Source organism: Asterias rubens, unplaced genomic scaffold, assembly GCF_902459465.1.
Source record: "Asterias rubens unplaced genomic scaffold, eAstRub1.3, whole genome shotgun sequence".
NCBI lineage: Eukaryota > Metazoa > Echinodermata > Asteroidea > Forcipulatida > Asteriidae > Asterias > Asterias rubens.
Genome location: NW_022985714.1, coordinates 145,124 through 160,047, shown reverse-complemented (window position 1 = coordinate 160,047; position 14,924 = coordinate 145,124). Strand labels below are relative to the sequence as shown.

General features: G+C 38.6%; 2 protein-coding genes across 2 annotated transcripts; both read right to left on the bottom strand.

The window, feature by feature from the left end:
- Window positions 1-1,389: 1,389 nt before the first annotated feature.
- On the bottom strand, window positions 1,390-3,653 carry LOC117306307 (trace amine-associated receptor 9-like). Its single transcript, XM_033790902.1, has 2 exons — window positions 2,954-3,653; window positions 1,390-1,766 (listed from the first exon to the last, which is right to left on the bottom strand). Exons 1-2 carry the CDS (start codon window positions 3,651-3,653, stop codon window positions 1,390-1,392), a joined length of 1,077 nt encoding a protein of 358 aa, XP_033646793.1.
- A 9,146-nt stretch (window positions 3,654-12,799) lies between these two features.
- LOC117306306 (somatostatin receptor type 4-like) lies at window positions 12,800-14,281 on the bottom strand. Its single transcript, XM_033790901.1, has 2 exons — window positions 13,546-14,281; window positions 12,800-13,116 (listed from the first exon to the last, which is right to left on the bottom strand). Exons 1-2 carry the CDS (start codon window positions 14,279-14,281, stop codon window positions 12,800-12,802), a joined length of 1,053 nt encoding a protein of 350 aa, XP_033646792.1.
- Between the last annotated feature and the right edge of the window lie 643 nt (window positions 14,282-14,924).

The following is a 14,924-nucleotide window of genomic DNA, read 5'->3' as shown; positions in this document are numbered from 1 at the left end:
GATAGAGAGAGAAGCTTTTTAAACTGACAAAATGTTATGCATTTCAAAAATGTTAAAGGCACTAATGGACACTATGGTAATTACTCAAAATAATTGTTAGCATAAGAATTAACTTGGTATTAACGAGGGTATGGAGAGCTGTTTGATAGTATAAAACATTGAGTGAAACGAATCCCTCAAAAGAAACGTAGTTTTCGATAAAGAAGTAATTTCTCAATAAAATATTTGAATCGAATTCGAGACCTCAGTTGAGGTCTCGAAATCGAGAATCAGAAAGCACACAACTTAAGCGTCAAGGGTGTTTTTTCTTTCATAATTCTCTCGCAACTTTGACGACCAGTTGAGTTCAAATTTTCATAGGTTTGTTATTGTGTATTCATGTTGACATACACCGAGTTAGAAGACTGGTCTTTGACAATTACCGAAGGTGTCCAGTGTCTTTAAGTCATACTTGATGCGTTTAACAACTGAACTACCATCAAAGCATTTTAGTAACTTTAAACTTTGTTCTTTTGTCTATAAGGGAGCAATGGACTGTGTTGTATTGGTTCGGCTTTGGATCTGCTCGACATTGAGGGCGTTTATACACGGGACAAGATCTTTGGTACATCAACTGGTGAGCTAAAATCTAAAGTGAATTCCCCCAAATATTGACCTATCATCAGTTCACGCTTTTCTATTTTCGAGGATTTTTGACTGAGAACTGGTTGATGTTGTCAAATTGTATTGTGTTCAAATTCATTGTTGACGTCATCATTCCAATAATTTGACCCTTAAACGGTTTTTCTCGCGATGGTCATAACATAGCCAGTGATGCCTAGACAAATAGTCTGGTAGCAAGAAGGGCCCCCCCCCCCAAAAAAAAAAAAATAAAATAAAATAAAAAATATATATATATATAACAATAATAATACAAATAAAATAAACAATAAACAAATAAATAAACAATAAACAAATTGTTATTTATCTTTAAAAACCTCTACTTTCAAATAACCCAAACATTACTTTAACCTCAAAATGAATTTAAGTGTATAGTTTAGCTGCATTAACGTGAACGCATAGAAACTGACCAGCGGGCGGGGGTGGGGGTTCTATAGTAGCCAGTTGTTTTCGAACAACATGAATCGTAGAGTGCGCCCTCCGTCATTTTAGTTATCAATAAATCATCATGGATTATATAGGGACACTAGACAAAACGGAATCCAACATGGCTGCCGGATATTCTCACAAAAAAATGCATTAAACGCAATCTCGTGAACCGACATGATAACATTCTTAATCCCGAAAAGCTGGAAAAACAGCCCTGCTTTAATACATATTAATAAGTGACCGTAGAGACTAATAATATTAGGATTAATTGGTAAAATACCACCGATCGCAACAAAATTATCAATTATTGTTTGAAGCCGGCACAGAGAATGAAACTGTTCCTGTAGCCACATCTCCAGTAGCCTCGTCCCCAACACGGGCAGAACCCCGTGCCGTGCGGAACGCCTCTCGTATCCCTCCCCGGAACTCCTTGTTTGTCATGATGTAAATAATTGGATTCAAGCAGGAATTACCAATCGCAAGTATAACACTTAAATGGTAGATAGGATTGCCGAAATCTCCATGGACACCAACAACGTAAAAGAAGTAGTAACTAACGTTGGGAACCCAGCAGACGGTGAAGGTGATGACGAACGTCAGGAGGGTCTTTGACAGCTTTCTGGATATCCCAAGTTGCCACATTTCACGCTGATCAGATGGGTTGCGGGCGGAAGAAGCTATGAGAAGACAAAACACTATCAAAACAATTGCACATTCAGAAAAGATTTGTAACTATAATGAATGAAAATTTGAACGCATTGATTGTATTTTGCAATACTATTTTCCTGCTTTTGGTTTGGACTCATGAGCACTTCAAACTACCGTACGGTTAGGTCATGTCGCTTTAAAACACAACAATCGCATACCTCTCCTTATTTCTAGTTTTTTTTAATTCTCCTTAACACGTTGCCTTGGAGCGGTTGAGTTGGTCTTTGAAAAGCGAAGCTGTTATAGTCTATAAGTCAAGGGCTCCAGATACTTAACAAACGCTACCTAGTGTGACCTCAGTTAGTCTTAAACTTAGTTTGAAAAATAAAATTTCAAAAAACATAATTTATGAATTATTGGTTTTGACCCCCTTTGACATTGACTTCTAGCTCAAACCGGAAGTTGAATGTTTATAATTCTTTTACCACACTATGAAATTCTACAATCTGGCGTCACTAGAAAAGTCTTTAAAATCTTAAGGAACACTAGGCACAAAATGTGATCCCTTAAAGAACCTAAAATTTATACTGTAATCGGAGGTTAACGTTTAATATTTGAACAAAGTTTAACTTCTTCAAAAAGTCAACAAACGGTACAAAAGGTTGTTAAACCCATTCGTTTTTCACTTACGAAACCGGTTGTTGTGTTTATTATTTGAAAAAAATGTATAGCTTCTGAACGAAAATTAAATGTGTACAACCTCTAAATCAATGTATAAGTGTCTTCATAAACTTAACAAACGCTACACAGAGTGTGACCTCAGTTGACCTTATCTTCCAGGTCAAACCGGAAGGTCAACAGTCTTACAACTCATGAGCCAAACATTTGATTGATGAGGTTAAATGGCGCCGCAATTCATTCAATCATAATTTTGTGAAATCACTCACGAAAACTGAATGAATAGTTATTATTATTGTTTATCTTATGAATGAAAAAGGGTTTGTATTGTTTATATGCATGTTGATCTAATAGCAATACTTGTTTTCACCGGTTGGTTTTTGACGCAGAATTTCAAAACTACCGTTCGGTTAAGTCATATCGCTTCAAATCTAACCAAACTGTAAGTGAAAACTTTACAGACTGCTTTCGGCAGAAAACGACAATAATTTAGGCATGATCTGTACTTAAGAAACAAATCTCTTTGGATGTGGCTTACCCAGTCTATTCTCCAGTGCTTTTACCTGGTTCTTCAACTTTGAAATGACTTTCCATTGCATAAAAACCAGCAAAACAAAAGGAGCAACGAGAAAACAGAAACAGTGGGATAATCCAAAGGCCATCCGAATCTCCTTGCTCGGCGATTCCACAAACTTGCATCCAACTTCCTTGTCTTCTCCGTACTGGAATAAGCTGTAAGATTGTTCAAGTGCGGCTGCAATCCAACACGATGCCATCATGACGTATGTGTTTCGTCTGGTAAACACCACTTTGTACTTGAGAGGGTAGACGATGGCTACAAACCGCTCCAAGTTGACGGTTACCAGACCATAAATAGATGTCAAAGTGCAGACCCAGAAGATGTACTGACTGACGTAAAACCGACATCTGAGCTCACCCAGGAACCCTGGATTCGGTGCCGGTGTGCCTGTAGTAGGGACAAGCTTAAAGGGGATGACCAGTACGCAGACTAAGAAGTCAACTAGCGATAGGTGTACCAAGAAATCACTGGTGTTCGTCCGCAGGGATGGCACACGAAGGAGTACGAAAATCGCAAGAAGGTTACCAGCGATACCGAGTGTGCAGATCACGCCGTAAAGTGCCAAAACGAAGTCACTGTTCGCAAAATTTCCCCAGGAGATGTCGGGGCCAGCGACCGCTACGTCAGTTAGGTTTAACTCGGAAGCGGCGTTCGTCATGATGCCTTCGTTTCTCCAGCTTTTGACACAAAGATGAGACGAAAAACAAATTTTGTCACGAACCTCAATTAATATGGCCTGAAACTCATAAATTGTGAAGAATACACATTGATTGTTTATGCCTTTTCAAAGGAAAGCCGTCGCAGTTACTTACTGTGCCTGAACTAACAAGAAACTAGATATGGCAGAACCGCCTCATCCGAAGACAATGCATGAAGTCTCTCCACATAATATTACATCCCGCCCTTTCTTATATTAAAACTCACTACGCTCAAAGGTATATGCCAAAAAATTTACTTAATTCACCAGGGTAAAAAAAAAAAAACAATATTGAAAACTAAATTGACATTCACTAATTTATAAAATTTAATTTATATTTTTTTGCTTTCGTTCAATCAATGACTCTTAATTTCTTTTGACGCTAAATAATTGGTCACTGTAAAGCAATTTTGGGCGGAGGCTCGTGTGTGTGTTTTAGTTATTTTTTATTTATTAATATTAAATTGTTGACTTTCCATTTTGGTCAATGTCAACTATGGCGTGAGTTAACACGCGTGTTTTAATGCTGCATATAGAAAGTGTGTACCTCATAAAATAAGAGGTTTACAATGGACCTGCACATGTTGAAACATCTCTTTCGTGGGTACATCCACTTTTACAAAAAAAGTACCAAAAGGTTAAAAAAGAAAATTAAATTAAATTAACAAGCATTTGGAAAAGAATTACCCAACTGGCGGATGCAAACCGGTCTCCTTTATTGTGTTTCTTGGCATCTGTAATAATGACAATTCAAAATAGTCTATAAGGTACAATTATGTTTACAAAGAGTACTCGTTAGTTTCTGCACAGGCATTTTAATGGTGTATGTATTGATTAAGAAATGACATCATAAGATTTAAAGGTACCGGGCACTATTGGAAACTACTCAAAATAGTTATTAGCATTAAAACTAAGTTGGTAACGAGCAACGGTAATATAAAACATTGGGAAAATGCCTTCCTTTGAAATGTAGTATTTGAGAAAGAGGTAACTAATATTCTTTCTCAAATATTAAAAGGCTTCTGGCCTGAAATCACACAAATGTGTGAATGTTATTTGGCCGCGGTTAAAGGCACTGGCCACCTTTCCAGTTGGTTTTGTCAAAGACCAGTATTCTCGCTTGGTCTATCTCAGCATATGAATAAAATACCTAGCCTTTGAAAATCTTGCCTTAATTGTCATCGAAGTTGCAAGAAAAAAAATAAAGAAAAAAACACCCTTGTTCCACAAATTGGTTTGTTTCATCTGCCTAATAAAATTATTCAGCTGAAGTTGTTTTTTATTTGAGTGAGAAATTAGCTCTTTCTCAAAAACTCTGTGTTACTTCAAAGGGAACAGTTTCTCACAATGGTGTATACCATCAAAAGCTTTCCTTTGCTCGTTACCAGGAAAGTTGTATATACATGCTAGCAGTCACTTTGAGTAATAACCAATAGTGTCCAGTGCTTTAAAAAAGACCGACGTCTGGATCATAAAGAATCAAGATTTTTCTATAGGGCCTACCTGAACTGACCATTACAGATGGTACCAGCAGAGCTTCAACCGAAGACAAGACGTCGAATATCTCCCAAGACACGCGTCTCCTTTTTTAAAATATAAAACTCACTGCGATCAAATTTTCATAAATTACTCCAAATACAAATATGAAAGGTTACAAACAACCGTTATTGAAAGAAAACAATTGCTCAAGACAGACGGGGGCTACACATAAAAGGAACATTCGAATTATTTCGTAACCGTCGAGGTAAAAAGGACATTGACTTTCCATTAATTCATTTTTAAATCGAGTACCCTTTGTTAGCAAAGACGTCACTTTCGCGCAAAAACTCACGCTGTTGTTGTTGTTTTGTTTTGTTTATTTTGTTTTGTTTATGCGTTTTTTGGCTTAGGGGTTGTACTGACTTGTCTTAGTGTGCTGAGTGACAACATCACTGTACTAATAAAAACAATATAATTGCTTTCCATTTGTTAAAACAGCACGATGGATGCCATGAGTCGTAATATGCAAGATGTGCTGAATAGTCCATACGAAATCAAAAACTTGCAAGAAAGGACAAGAAAACATAAACGATGCACGCAAACAACATTTGAATGGCTGAGTCAGTCAACTTTATAGGCTTTTTTCAAAGCAAAATACTCAGTATTTTAAACGATTTTTCTTTTGTCCATGTAGTGAGCAAGTTGAAGATCTATGGATTGTGTGGTGTTGGTTCGGATTTGGATCTGCTCGACATTGAGGGCGTCTAAAGACGGGACAAGGTCTTTGGTACATCAATTGGTGAGCTTAAATGAGATTTCCCCTATAACTTTTGCAATCTTTAAAATCATCAGTTCGCGCTTTTTTACAAGGATGTTTTATAAGGAAGTGTTGACTTGTGTTGTTTTCATAGGTGACGTCATCTTTCCAAAGTTATCCTTAAATGGGGGTTGTACTGGCACACTGGATGATATGTCTTGGTATTACCATGGTTTTACTATACGGCGGCCGTGTGATAGTGCACCGGTGGCCGTGCGCTAGTCCGAAGACTAGCACACGGCGTGCAGTACCCAGACGTCCGTTGCGTGTACGAGGATGATAAATTAATAGTCTGTAACCATTTCGGATTACATGACACTACATGCAGCACATTAAAGGTTTAGCAGTCTGTATTCGCGTCGTCCGTGGATTGTAGCATTCAGGTCTGTAACTTAATAGTACAGTATTTAGAAATGTTTGGGGTGTTTTAAAACAAATGTTGACTGCTTTTAATCGTGCAATGGTTAAAACTACGACTCCCTCGGTGATCCCCGGAGCGTTCTGTTTTCCCGAGGCGAAGCCGAGGGAAAATAAAACGCTCCGGGGATCACCTCGGGAGTCATAGTTTTAACCATAGCACGAGTAAAAGCAGTCAATATTTGTATACTATAGTCGTAGCAAGGGCATACTATAGTCATAGCCAGTGATATGCTCAGTCTGTAGAGGAGTCCACATGTTTCCAATGGACATGACATTTTTATGTATGCACTTAAAGTTGCATAATGATGTATTGAAAAGTATTTACAATCCGTGTAACTATTAGGAAATTGCTTGAGTAGACAAAACGTACACCAACCAAGACCAATCTCCTATGTTAATTTGATTGACCCTATAGTGGGGAAATTAACCAAAAAAATGCATGCTACCAAATAATTATAAAAACGTTTGCCTTTTATCCGAGGGATGCTCATTTGTTTATATCTTATTTCTCTCAAGACCCAAAATAGTAAGAGGAAATATTTTCTGCTTGTTTACGAAAAATTCTTACTTTTAAATGCAACCAACAACCAAAAAATTAGCTAAAGCAGTCAACATATTATATTGCATTAAAACATAAATGCTTATGAGGAGGCTTGATTAGGGGTGGGGTGTCAATAACTACCTGTCAAGCACCATGGATCATGTCAAGCACCATCATCTGTCGTTTTAGTAGAGTTATGGATTATAAGGATATTGTAGTGACGTCGTGGGTCCGGACTCGTCAGTGAGTCGACATGGCCTTTACAATAACAATATTATGACATAAAATAGTCGTATCTCTGTACACCAGCATGTTTCAACTGTTTTGACAGATATACATTTCTCGTGGTGCCGCCCTGTTGTTGTTTTCTTTTCTTACCACTCATATCAAATGTCAACCAAGCCGAGGTTGGAAGATAGTCAGGTATTCTTACAGTATAAATACAATGGGTGTTCAGTTAAAGGCAGTGGACACTATTGGTAATTACTCAAATTAATTATTCGCATACAACCTTTCTTGGTGACAAGTAATGGGGAGAGGTTGGTGGTATAAAACATTGTGAGAAACAGCTCCCTCTGAAGTGCCATAGTTTTGGAGAAAGAAGTAATTTTCCACGAATTTGATTTCGAGACCTCAAGTTTAGAACTTGCGGTCTCGAAATCAACCACAAACGCACACAACTTCGTGTGACAAGGGTGTTTTCTTCTTTCATTATTATCTCGCAACTTTGATGACCGATTGAGCTCAAATTTTCACAGGTTTGTTATTTTATGAATATGTTGAGCTACAGCAACTGTGAATACTAGTCTTTGACAATTACCAATAGTGTCCACTGCCTTTATAGTATGCTGTCCCTATACAAAGGGTAGCAAGCATAAGGACGGTGATAGAATGATACTCTCTGAAGCTTGCTGTCAAGCAATCTCATGACAATCTGGTCTCTTTACGGGTCTTGTAATCGTAATTCTGGTGCAGTAAATGCTTCATTGTTTCTTGTTAATTCCCCTTACTCGCGATATGTAGTTTGAACATAAGAATGACATGAGTGAAAAACACTATCTAGTATGGGTAATAATTGTGATATTTTAAAGAACATAGGATGTGTAGGAAGCCAGACTAAAGTCAAAATGCGGCTGGAGGCATGTCAATAGCTTCCTGTATGATGGACTTTTTTTCTTCTCCCTTCACTCATGGAATTCTTTGTGTTATTAGGATGTAGTTGTAAAGTAGGCTCATAAAAGTAGCCTCATAAGCTACCCCGACCCCCCCCCCCCCCCACACACACACACCTCACATACAAATAAGTACATAAATAAATAAATAAATAAATAAATAAACAAATAATACGCCTGTAGGCGTGGACCTCCTATTGTCCCTCTTTTGTTTATACTTAATGCAACAGCTCCCATTGGTTTTGTACACGTTTCCCAACTGTAGAACTTTTTCCGAATCGTGGGCCTATTATTAAATTGTCCTCTTTTGTTATAATTTGTGATGACACATACGTGTTGGCACGAAGTTAATAACGGATGCTAGAAAATGTTGGATCATCTTGTAAACCTTGGGTGTGCGGCAAAAAAAACACTCTGAAAAACGATATTTAACTTACGATATGTGACCCAAAGTCGACCAAACGGTTGCCATGGTATCAAAGTACCCCGATATCAGTGTATTTTTGTTTTACAACAAGTCCTTTGTATTGTAATTATTAATTGTTCCAAGTAAATGGAGATACTTCGTGCGCATGGTGTACAGTTGCTGTGTCAGATGAAGTCCGTTTATTTCTAATATAAGAACATCTATGAGACATTTTACTCAATTGACATTATTTAACTTTATAGATATTGTGCGAAGATAATAATAGAAACTGTATTAGTCTTTCATTGCTACAATGGAACTGACAAGACGCAATACTGTTGGCCGCAAGGGGGCGTCTTTGGGGAATCGTTGTAATTACCATTTTTTAATTCATACAACACACAACCGGCTGCTGTTGTTTTTTATGTTGATCAGTTTCAGGACCTGTTACGTAATATTTCCGTTGTAAGACTAACAAGCATAACCGACTAATCGTATATTTTAAATTTGTTCGTTTTTAAAAAGTGACAAGTCAAAAACAAGCATATGCTTACAAAAACCAATGAGTAAAATCCGTTCGTTCTTTTCTACTGTTGAATTGCTTATTATGTCAATATATGTTTTAAAAAAAATGCTTGGTAATGAAATGTTTTTCACTAATCACTTTAAAAATAGTCTTCAATAATATCCAAGCATGACTGGAATTAAAATTAACACAAAAGAATGTATATGCCCATCTTGAAAGAGCAATGCGGTATTAATGATTGTTTTCGGACAGTATTTCTGATGGGAAGAGCCCTACCGGTGTATGTTAAGAGCAAAGTCGGTGTAAACACTTATCGTCACTGGTAAGGAAATTGCTATTTTTTTCGAGAATGTTCAATTACTGAAAATAATTAACATTCAATGACATCAAGTGAAAAGCAGGTTTTTTTTAGCAATCGTCGTTCGCGGCTTTTGGGATATTCTGTGTTCAATAACTTATAGTCAAAGTTTAGATTTTGAATACACATACAACAAAAGTGACTGTTGTTTATGTCTAATTCTATTTTCTTATCTGTTATCTTCTCAAAATTTGGGCGCCTTAAGTACTACTACTACTACTAATAATAATAATAATAATAATAATAATGCTTTGTCTGCTTTTATGACTAGACAAGCTTTCCAATCTTTTGACATGATGTTCAAAATTTCGACAAATTCACCCTCAGCTTCCATGTGACGTTTTAAATGTATTCCTATTATTAAACCAACCAAACTGGGCATTGGTGAAATAAAATGATCACCCTCAACATTTTACACGGTATGTTCTGGTAAAGCGAGACAAAGGTCTGGTAGTTGCTGGCATTCGTGCCTTTAGGTGATAATAATAAATGGAGTTTGACACAAAGTCAGCGTTTGTCAAGAGATCATGTTTAGCTTTTTAGGGCCATCTGCAGATTTGTCCTTGCAGTTGCAACCAGTTGGACACATTTGACATCTTTCTACTTATCTTTTGTTATGGCATCTGTAATGGCCCTATTATATGCAAACACAAATAAATGTCAGCCATTTTGACAATCTAAACCAAATATCCTTCTAAAGACATACTTGACTGATCGTTTGCCAAAATATTTATGATTGTATCATCAAAATAAAGAACCCAAATAGTTTGTCCCTGTCCTATATACTATTAACCTCTATTTTGATGCACAGCGTTGTCGACACATAGGCCTATCGGTTCAACTGTAGCTAGCATGCCCTACTGTGATTTTTTCGTGCACATTAACTTCGTCCACATTGTTTGGTGCATGTTTGGTAAATGATTTACCACAAACCACAAAAAGATAACACAGTTATTTAACAACAGCGTGGGTGCCTGAATTGACAAATATATCAATTCTGAACGTACTTTTAACATAAACAAATATTATAAAAATATAGTACGCGGACAACATTATCAAAGACGGATTTGCACACATTACGTGACCCGTGGTTAATACATGTACATCAACTAAGAAAACTGCATAAGTTTCAAGAGAAGTTACGTCATGAGAAGATAAAACAAGCTGTTATTATTAACACAAGTTGCCAAAATCTGGTGACACCTTTTCCTCTCAATCTATAGCCTGCTTCTTACAAACGCTTCTCTTTTATAGTTTTACAATGTAAATTTATGCAAGATTATAATTATAGTTTATGATAATAAATAAATTTGCGTCTGGGATAAAGAATATCAATTTTGGTTTTTACCCATACACCGATGTGTGTTAGCACTTTATACTTTCCTGAGTCCTGTGAAAAAAAACACAGGCACGTTACTCGGGTGGGATCTGAACCCACGCCCCTTGCAATAGACCGATTGTGCTACCATTGTATACATGTGATCACGTGACTTATAGTGGGTATAGAATAACACAGCTACACTTGTACCGATGGACCATAATTGGCTGTATTTTCACTTACAACACTTATGACTAAAAACGGAGCCCTTTTTATAAAGTTGAATATTGTGACATTGATTTAAATCACATTTGCTGTTTGATGTTCCCAGTATTCTACTACAAAAGAGGTTTCTTTTGAGAGTATGGTTAGACTACGTAAATTACTGAGGTTTGAGCGAACTCACGCGCCGTGGATTTTGCGTTGTCCACGGCGTGAAGTTTGGCTGGGATACGGGAGATCGCAAAGTTGTCCAACTCATAGCTGACTGCTGACAGCTACCCCTTCTAATAAAATATTTTGAGAATGAAAATAATGGGATTTGCAGCTTCTTCATGAGTTTTTTTAATGAAAATATTGGCAGCAAAATCATTACAATGACGGCACTGTAAAACCACACTTTCCGTGCACAAATACATGACATCGTGTAAAAATTCTCTTGGAATTTGGTGGAACTGTGTTTACCCATGTTCAGCCACCGGTAAGGTCTCACGTTACAAACTCCAGAATATTCTTCAGTGATTTCGAGAATTTAGTCCTTTTTGAGTCAAAAATTGCAACAGTAATCATGTCTTTTTAACGCGCGTTTATGTGCAGTACGCCGTGTTTGTTTACATCCAATACCCACTATAGGTCACGTGACGCACGGAGCGCAATCGGTCTATTCTAGAGCAGTGTCTACACTTTTGTTTAAATAATGAATAATAGCAATGCTACGTCTTAATCAGTTGAAATATCGTGACATCCTTGGGAAATCTCCAGAGGTTTAATTACAAATTTGAAAAGCAAAAAATTGCTGCAATTATTTCTTTAAAAAAACTCTCAACACCTGTTTCACTTTCCGTTCACATGTAATATATTTTAGAGGACAATTCTCGTATTCGTTAAAACTGATGCAGCACTCAATCAAATGGGTAGTATAGCACAGTGAAATACAAAATAAATGCATGGCGTCTATGAAAAAATGTAGCTCTCTGGGCCGGCACTAGCCTTGCTCAAGGCAGTCGCATTATTCGCTCCGAAAAGACGCCGCTGTAAACCCACCCGTATACCCTGTGCGTGGTGCTTGCGATCACACCGCATGGTCCACCCATATACACACTTTCACATCGTACGACTACTGTGCACACAAGTCATCCGCACTCGTACCACTAACCGCATGCGGAGGCCGTCAGGCCGACAGCCTTGTCGGGTCTGTAACTTCCGGGTTTAATGTGTTGTATTGAAAAATTTCCACTTGTGGAAAAAATTGGGGGGGGGGGGGGCTCTCGGATATGCTAGTATGCAGCCCATGAATATTTATATATTTCGTTAGACCTATCAGACAACACAGGATGTGAGGCAAATGAATTATTCATTTTGTTGACGTCCAATCACGCACGCCTATCATGCTCGCTGAGCGTCCGAAGTCGCCAACTCGGACACGGCCGTAAAATGCCTATAGTAACGTGGAGTACACAGGCGCAGAAGCCATAATTCGCCGCTAACCCGTGTAGTACGCTTGCCGTAAGCACAGAATTCCCTGCTTCCGTAAGCGCCGATTCTGTGCTTACGGTAAGCAGAGAACCCCACACAGGCCTGTCTAATAGTGTTCGATATCGGGTGTGGGCTCCCGTTCCATAAGGCTTACTAAACCATTCACCTGTGCTTCAGCCCCAAGGACACACTGTTGACTTTGGAGCTCCATAAATGATCTTTGATTGACTGTACAAGCCGAAAACAGTGTTTTGCAGTATGGGTGAGTTGGAGGGGAAACCCTTTGCCATGTATCGGGCATGGTATATATGGGACCTTTGTGCCGTCTAGAACATTCACTATGAACCAGAACCAAATTCCATTGAAGCTACGGATTCAGACCGAAGGAGTTACCCAGCGCCTGCTCTTCCTGCAGAATGCCTCCCGAATCCCCTTCCGAAATGGCTGGTTTGTCATGGTGTAGATGATCGGGTTGACACAGGAGTTACACACGGCCAAGATGTTACCCACATGGTACACAGGAGAGGCGAAGTCCACGTCGAGACCCAGGTTGTAGCCGAGGAACACTACCTGGTTTGGAGCCCAGCAGACGGCGAAGGTGATGACGAAGGTCAGGAGGGTCTTGATCAGAGTTTGAGACGCTCGGAGCTGCCACATTTTACGCTGATCCAATGGATTAAACGCCGAAGAAGCTAAAAATAAGAACAAAAATAACCGTATTTCTGTTGTGTGATCGAAGTGTTCGTTTTCTCGCTTTGTTGGTATAACCAATGTTATAAAATAGGTACATGATTTGCCCAACGTTTTATAGGAGTTGTGGACACTTTTGTCAAAGACCAGTTTTCTCTTTTGGTGATCTCTAAACATTTTAAAGAAAAAACATTTTAAAAAACTGTGAAAATTTGATCTCAAACTGGTCGTCGAAGTTGCGAGATTATAGTGGAAGAAAAATCACCCTTCTATAACACGAAGTTGTGTGCTTTCAGACGTTTATGCTCTGCTTAAGTTCTCGGGGTAACCTTGCTCTTAATCATCCTAATTTGCCATACACAATTGTTTTAGCGTATTACCCCTATGTGATGTGAACATAAAGTGGAAATTGACTTGATTTGAGTACTTACCTGATCTTTCTGTCAATTTCTTGACTTGTCTTCTGAGTGCTAAAATCACCTTCCATTGCGCGGTTATCATCAGTACGAACGGTGCCAGCAATTGAATCGTGAATGTGTACAACCCAACAAACGCCTGGACTGCACGGCTCGGCCAGCCCAGAAAATGGCACCCGACCACGTCATCTTCACTATACAGCAACACCTGGAACGATTTGGAGATACCACCTAAAATCCAGCACGACGCGATCATCAAGTATTTTTTTCGTCTGGTGAACACCACTTTGTACTTGAGAGGGTAGACGATGGCTACAAACCGCTCCACGTTAACGGTGACTAGGCATAAGACAGACGTCAGGGAACTTACCCAGAAGATAAACTGACTGACGTAAACTCGGCATCGGAGCTCACCGAGGAACCCTGGATTCGGTGCTGAAGTGCCGGTAGTTGGGATAATTTTGAAGGGGATGACAAGTATACACACTAGGAGGTCAACTAGAGATAGATGCACCAATAAATCACTGGTGTTTGAGCGTAGAGTCGGTACACGAAGCAGCACGACAGTGACTATCAGATTACCGACAATACCAACTATGGAGAAAACGCCGTACAGGCAAAAGATGAAACCTCTATTTGCAGTGCTGCCCCAAACAACGTCACTTTCATCTGTACCATTTGATGAATCATTAATCTGAATGGCAGGGAGTAGCTTAGAAATATTCAACGGAAAATCCTGCGAATTATTCATGGTTTTTCTTCTCCAAAAGTTAAGACCTAGTATCCCTTATAACGAAGTCCACCTCTGAGCGGTATGACTATAGTGGCGTTGAAGCTTAATCAGCCACTTGTTAGTTTGTTCATTCAACAAATTTGGTGCGTTTGGGTAAGCAAAAGTCCATCCTCGTCCCTAGAAATTCTCCCCAAACAGGAAGCAGTATGTCAGCCTCTCTCGATGGATGCCGGTCTCACGAGGCGTTGATTATTTTGTTCCAATGTCTTTAATACGAATTCGTCGGAATCGAGTGACGGATGCACAAACTAATTGGTTTAGTCGTTATATAATGTCACGTGGGAGTGACGTCCATTACTCACAATTTGATGGAGAGCCAGCTTTCTATATGTTGTCTACTCAAGGCATTGCCTGATGTGGGTGCACCACAATATGACAAAATTCATGCGCCAAGCCGTTTTAATCTTAATTTGTAGGCCTGGCTCTCAAATTCCAAACAGCTCACCTACCAAAAAGTGAAAGAAATCTTAAGTTAAGCTGTCTGTAAATATATCTGATTTTTTTTAAAAAGGTGCTGGTTATTGTCGAAGACAAGTCTTTTCACTTGGTGTGTCGCAACAGATGCACAACATACAAACTCCTTGAAAATGTTGACTCAATT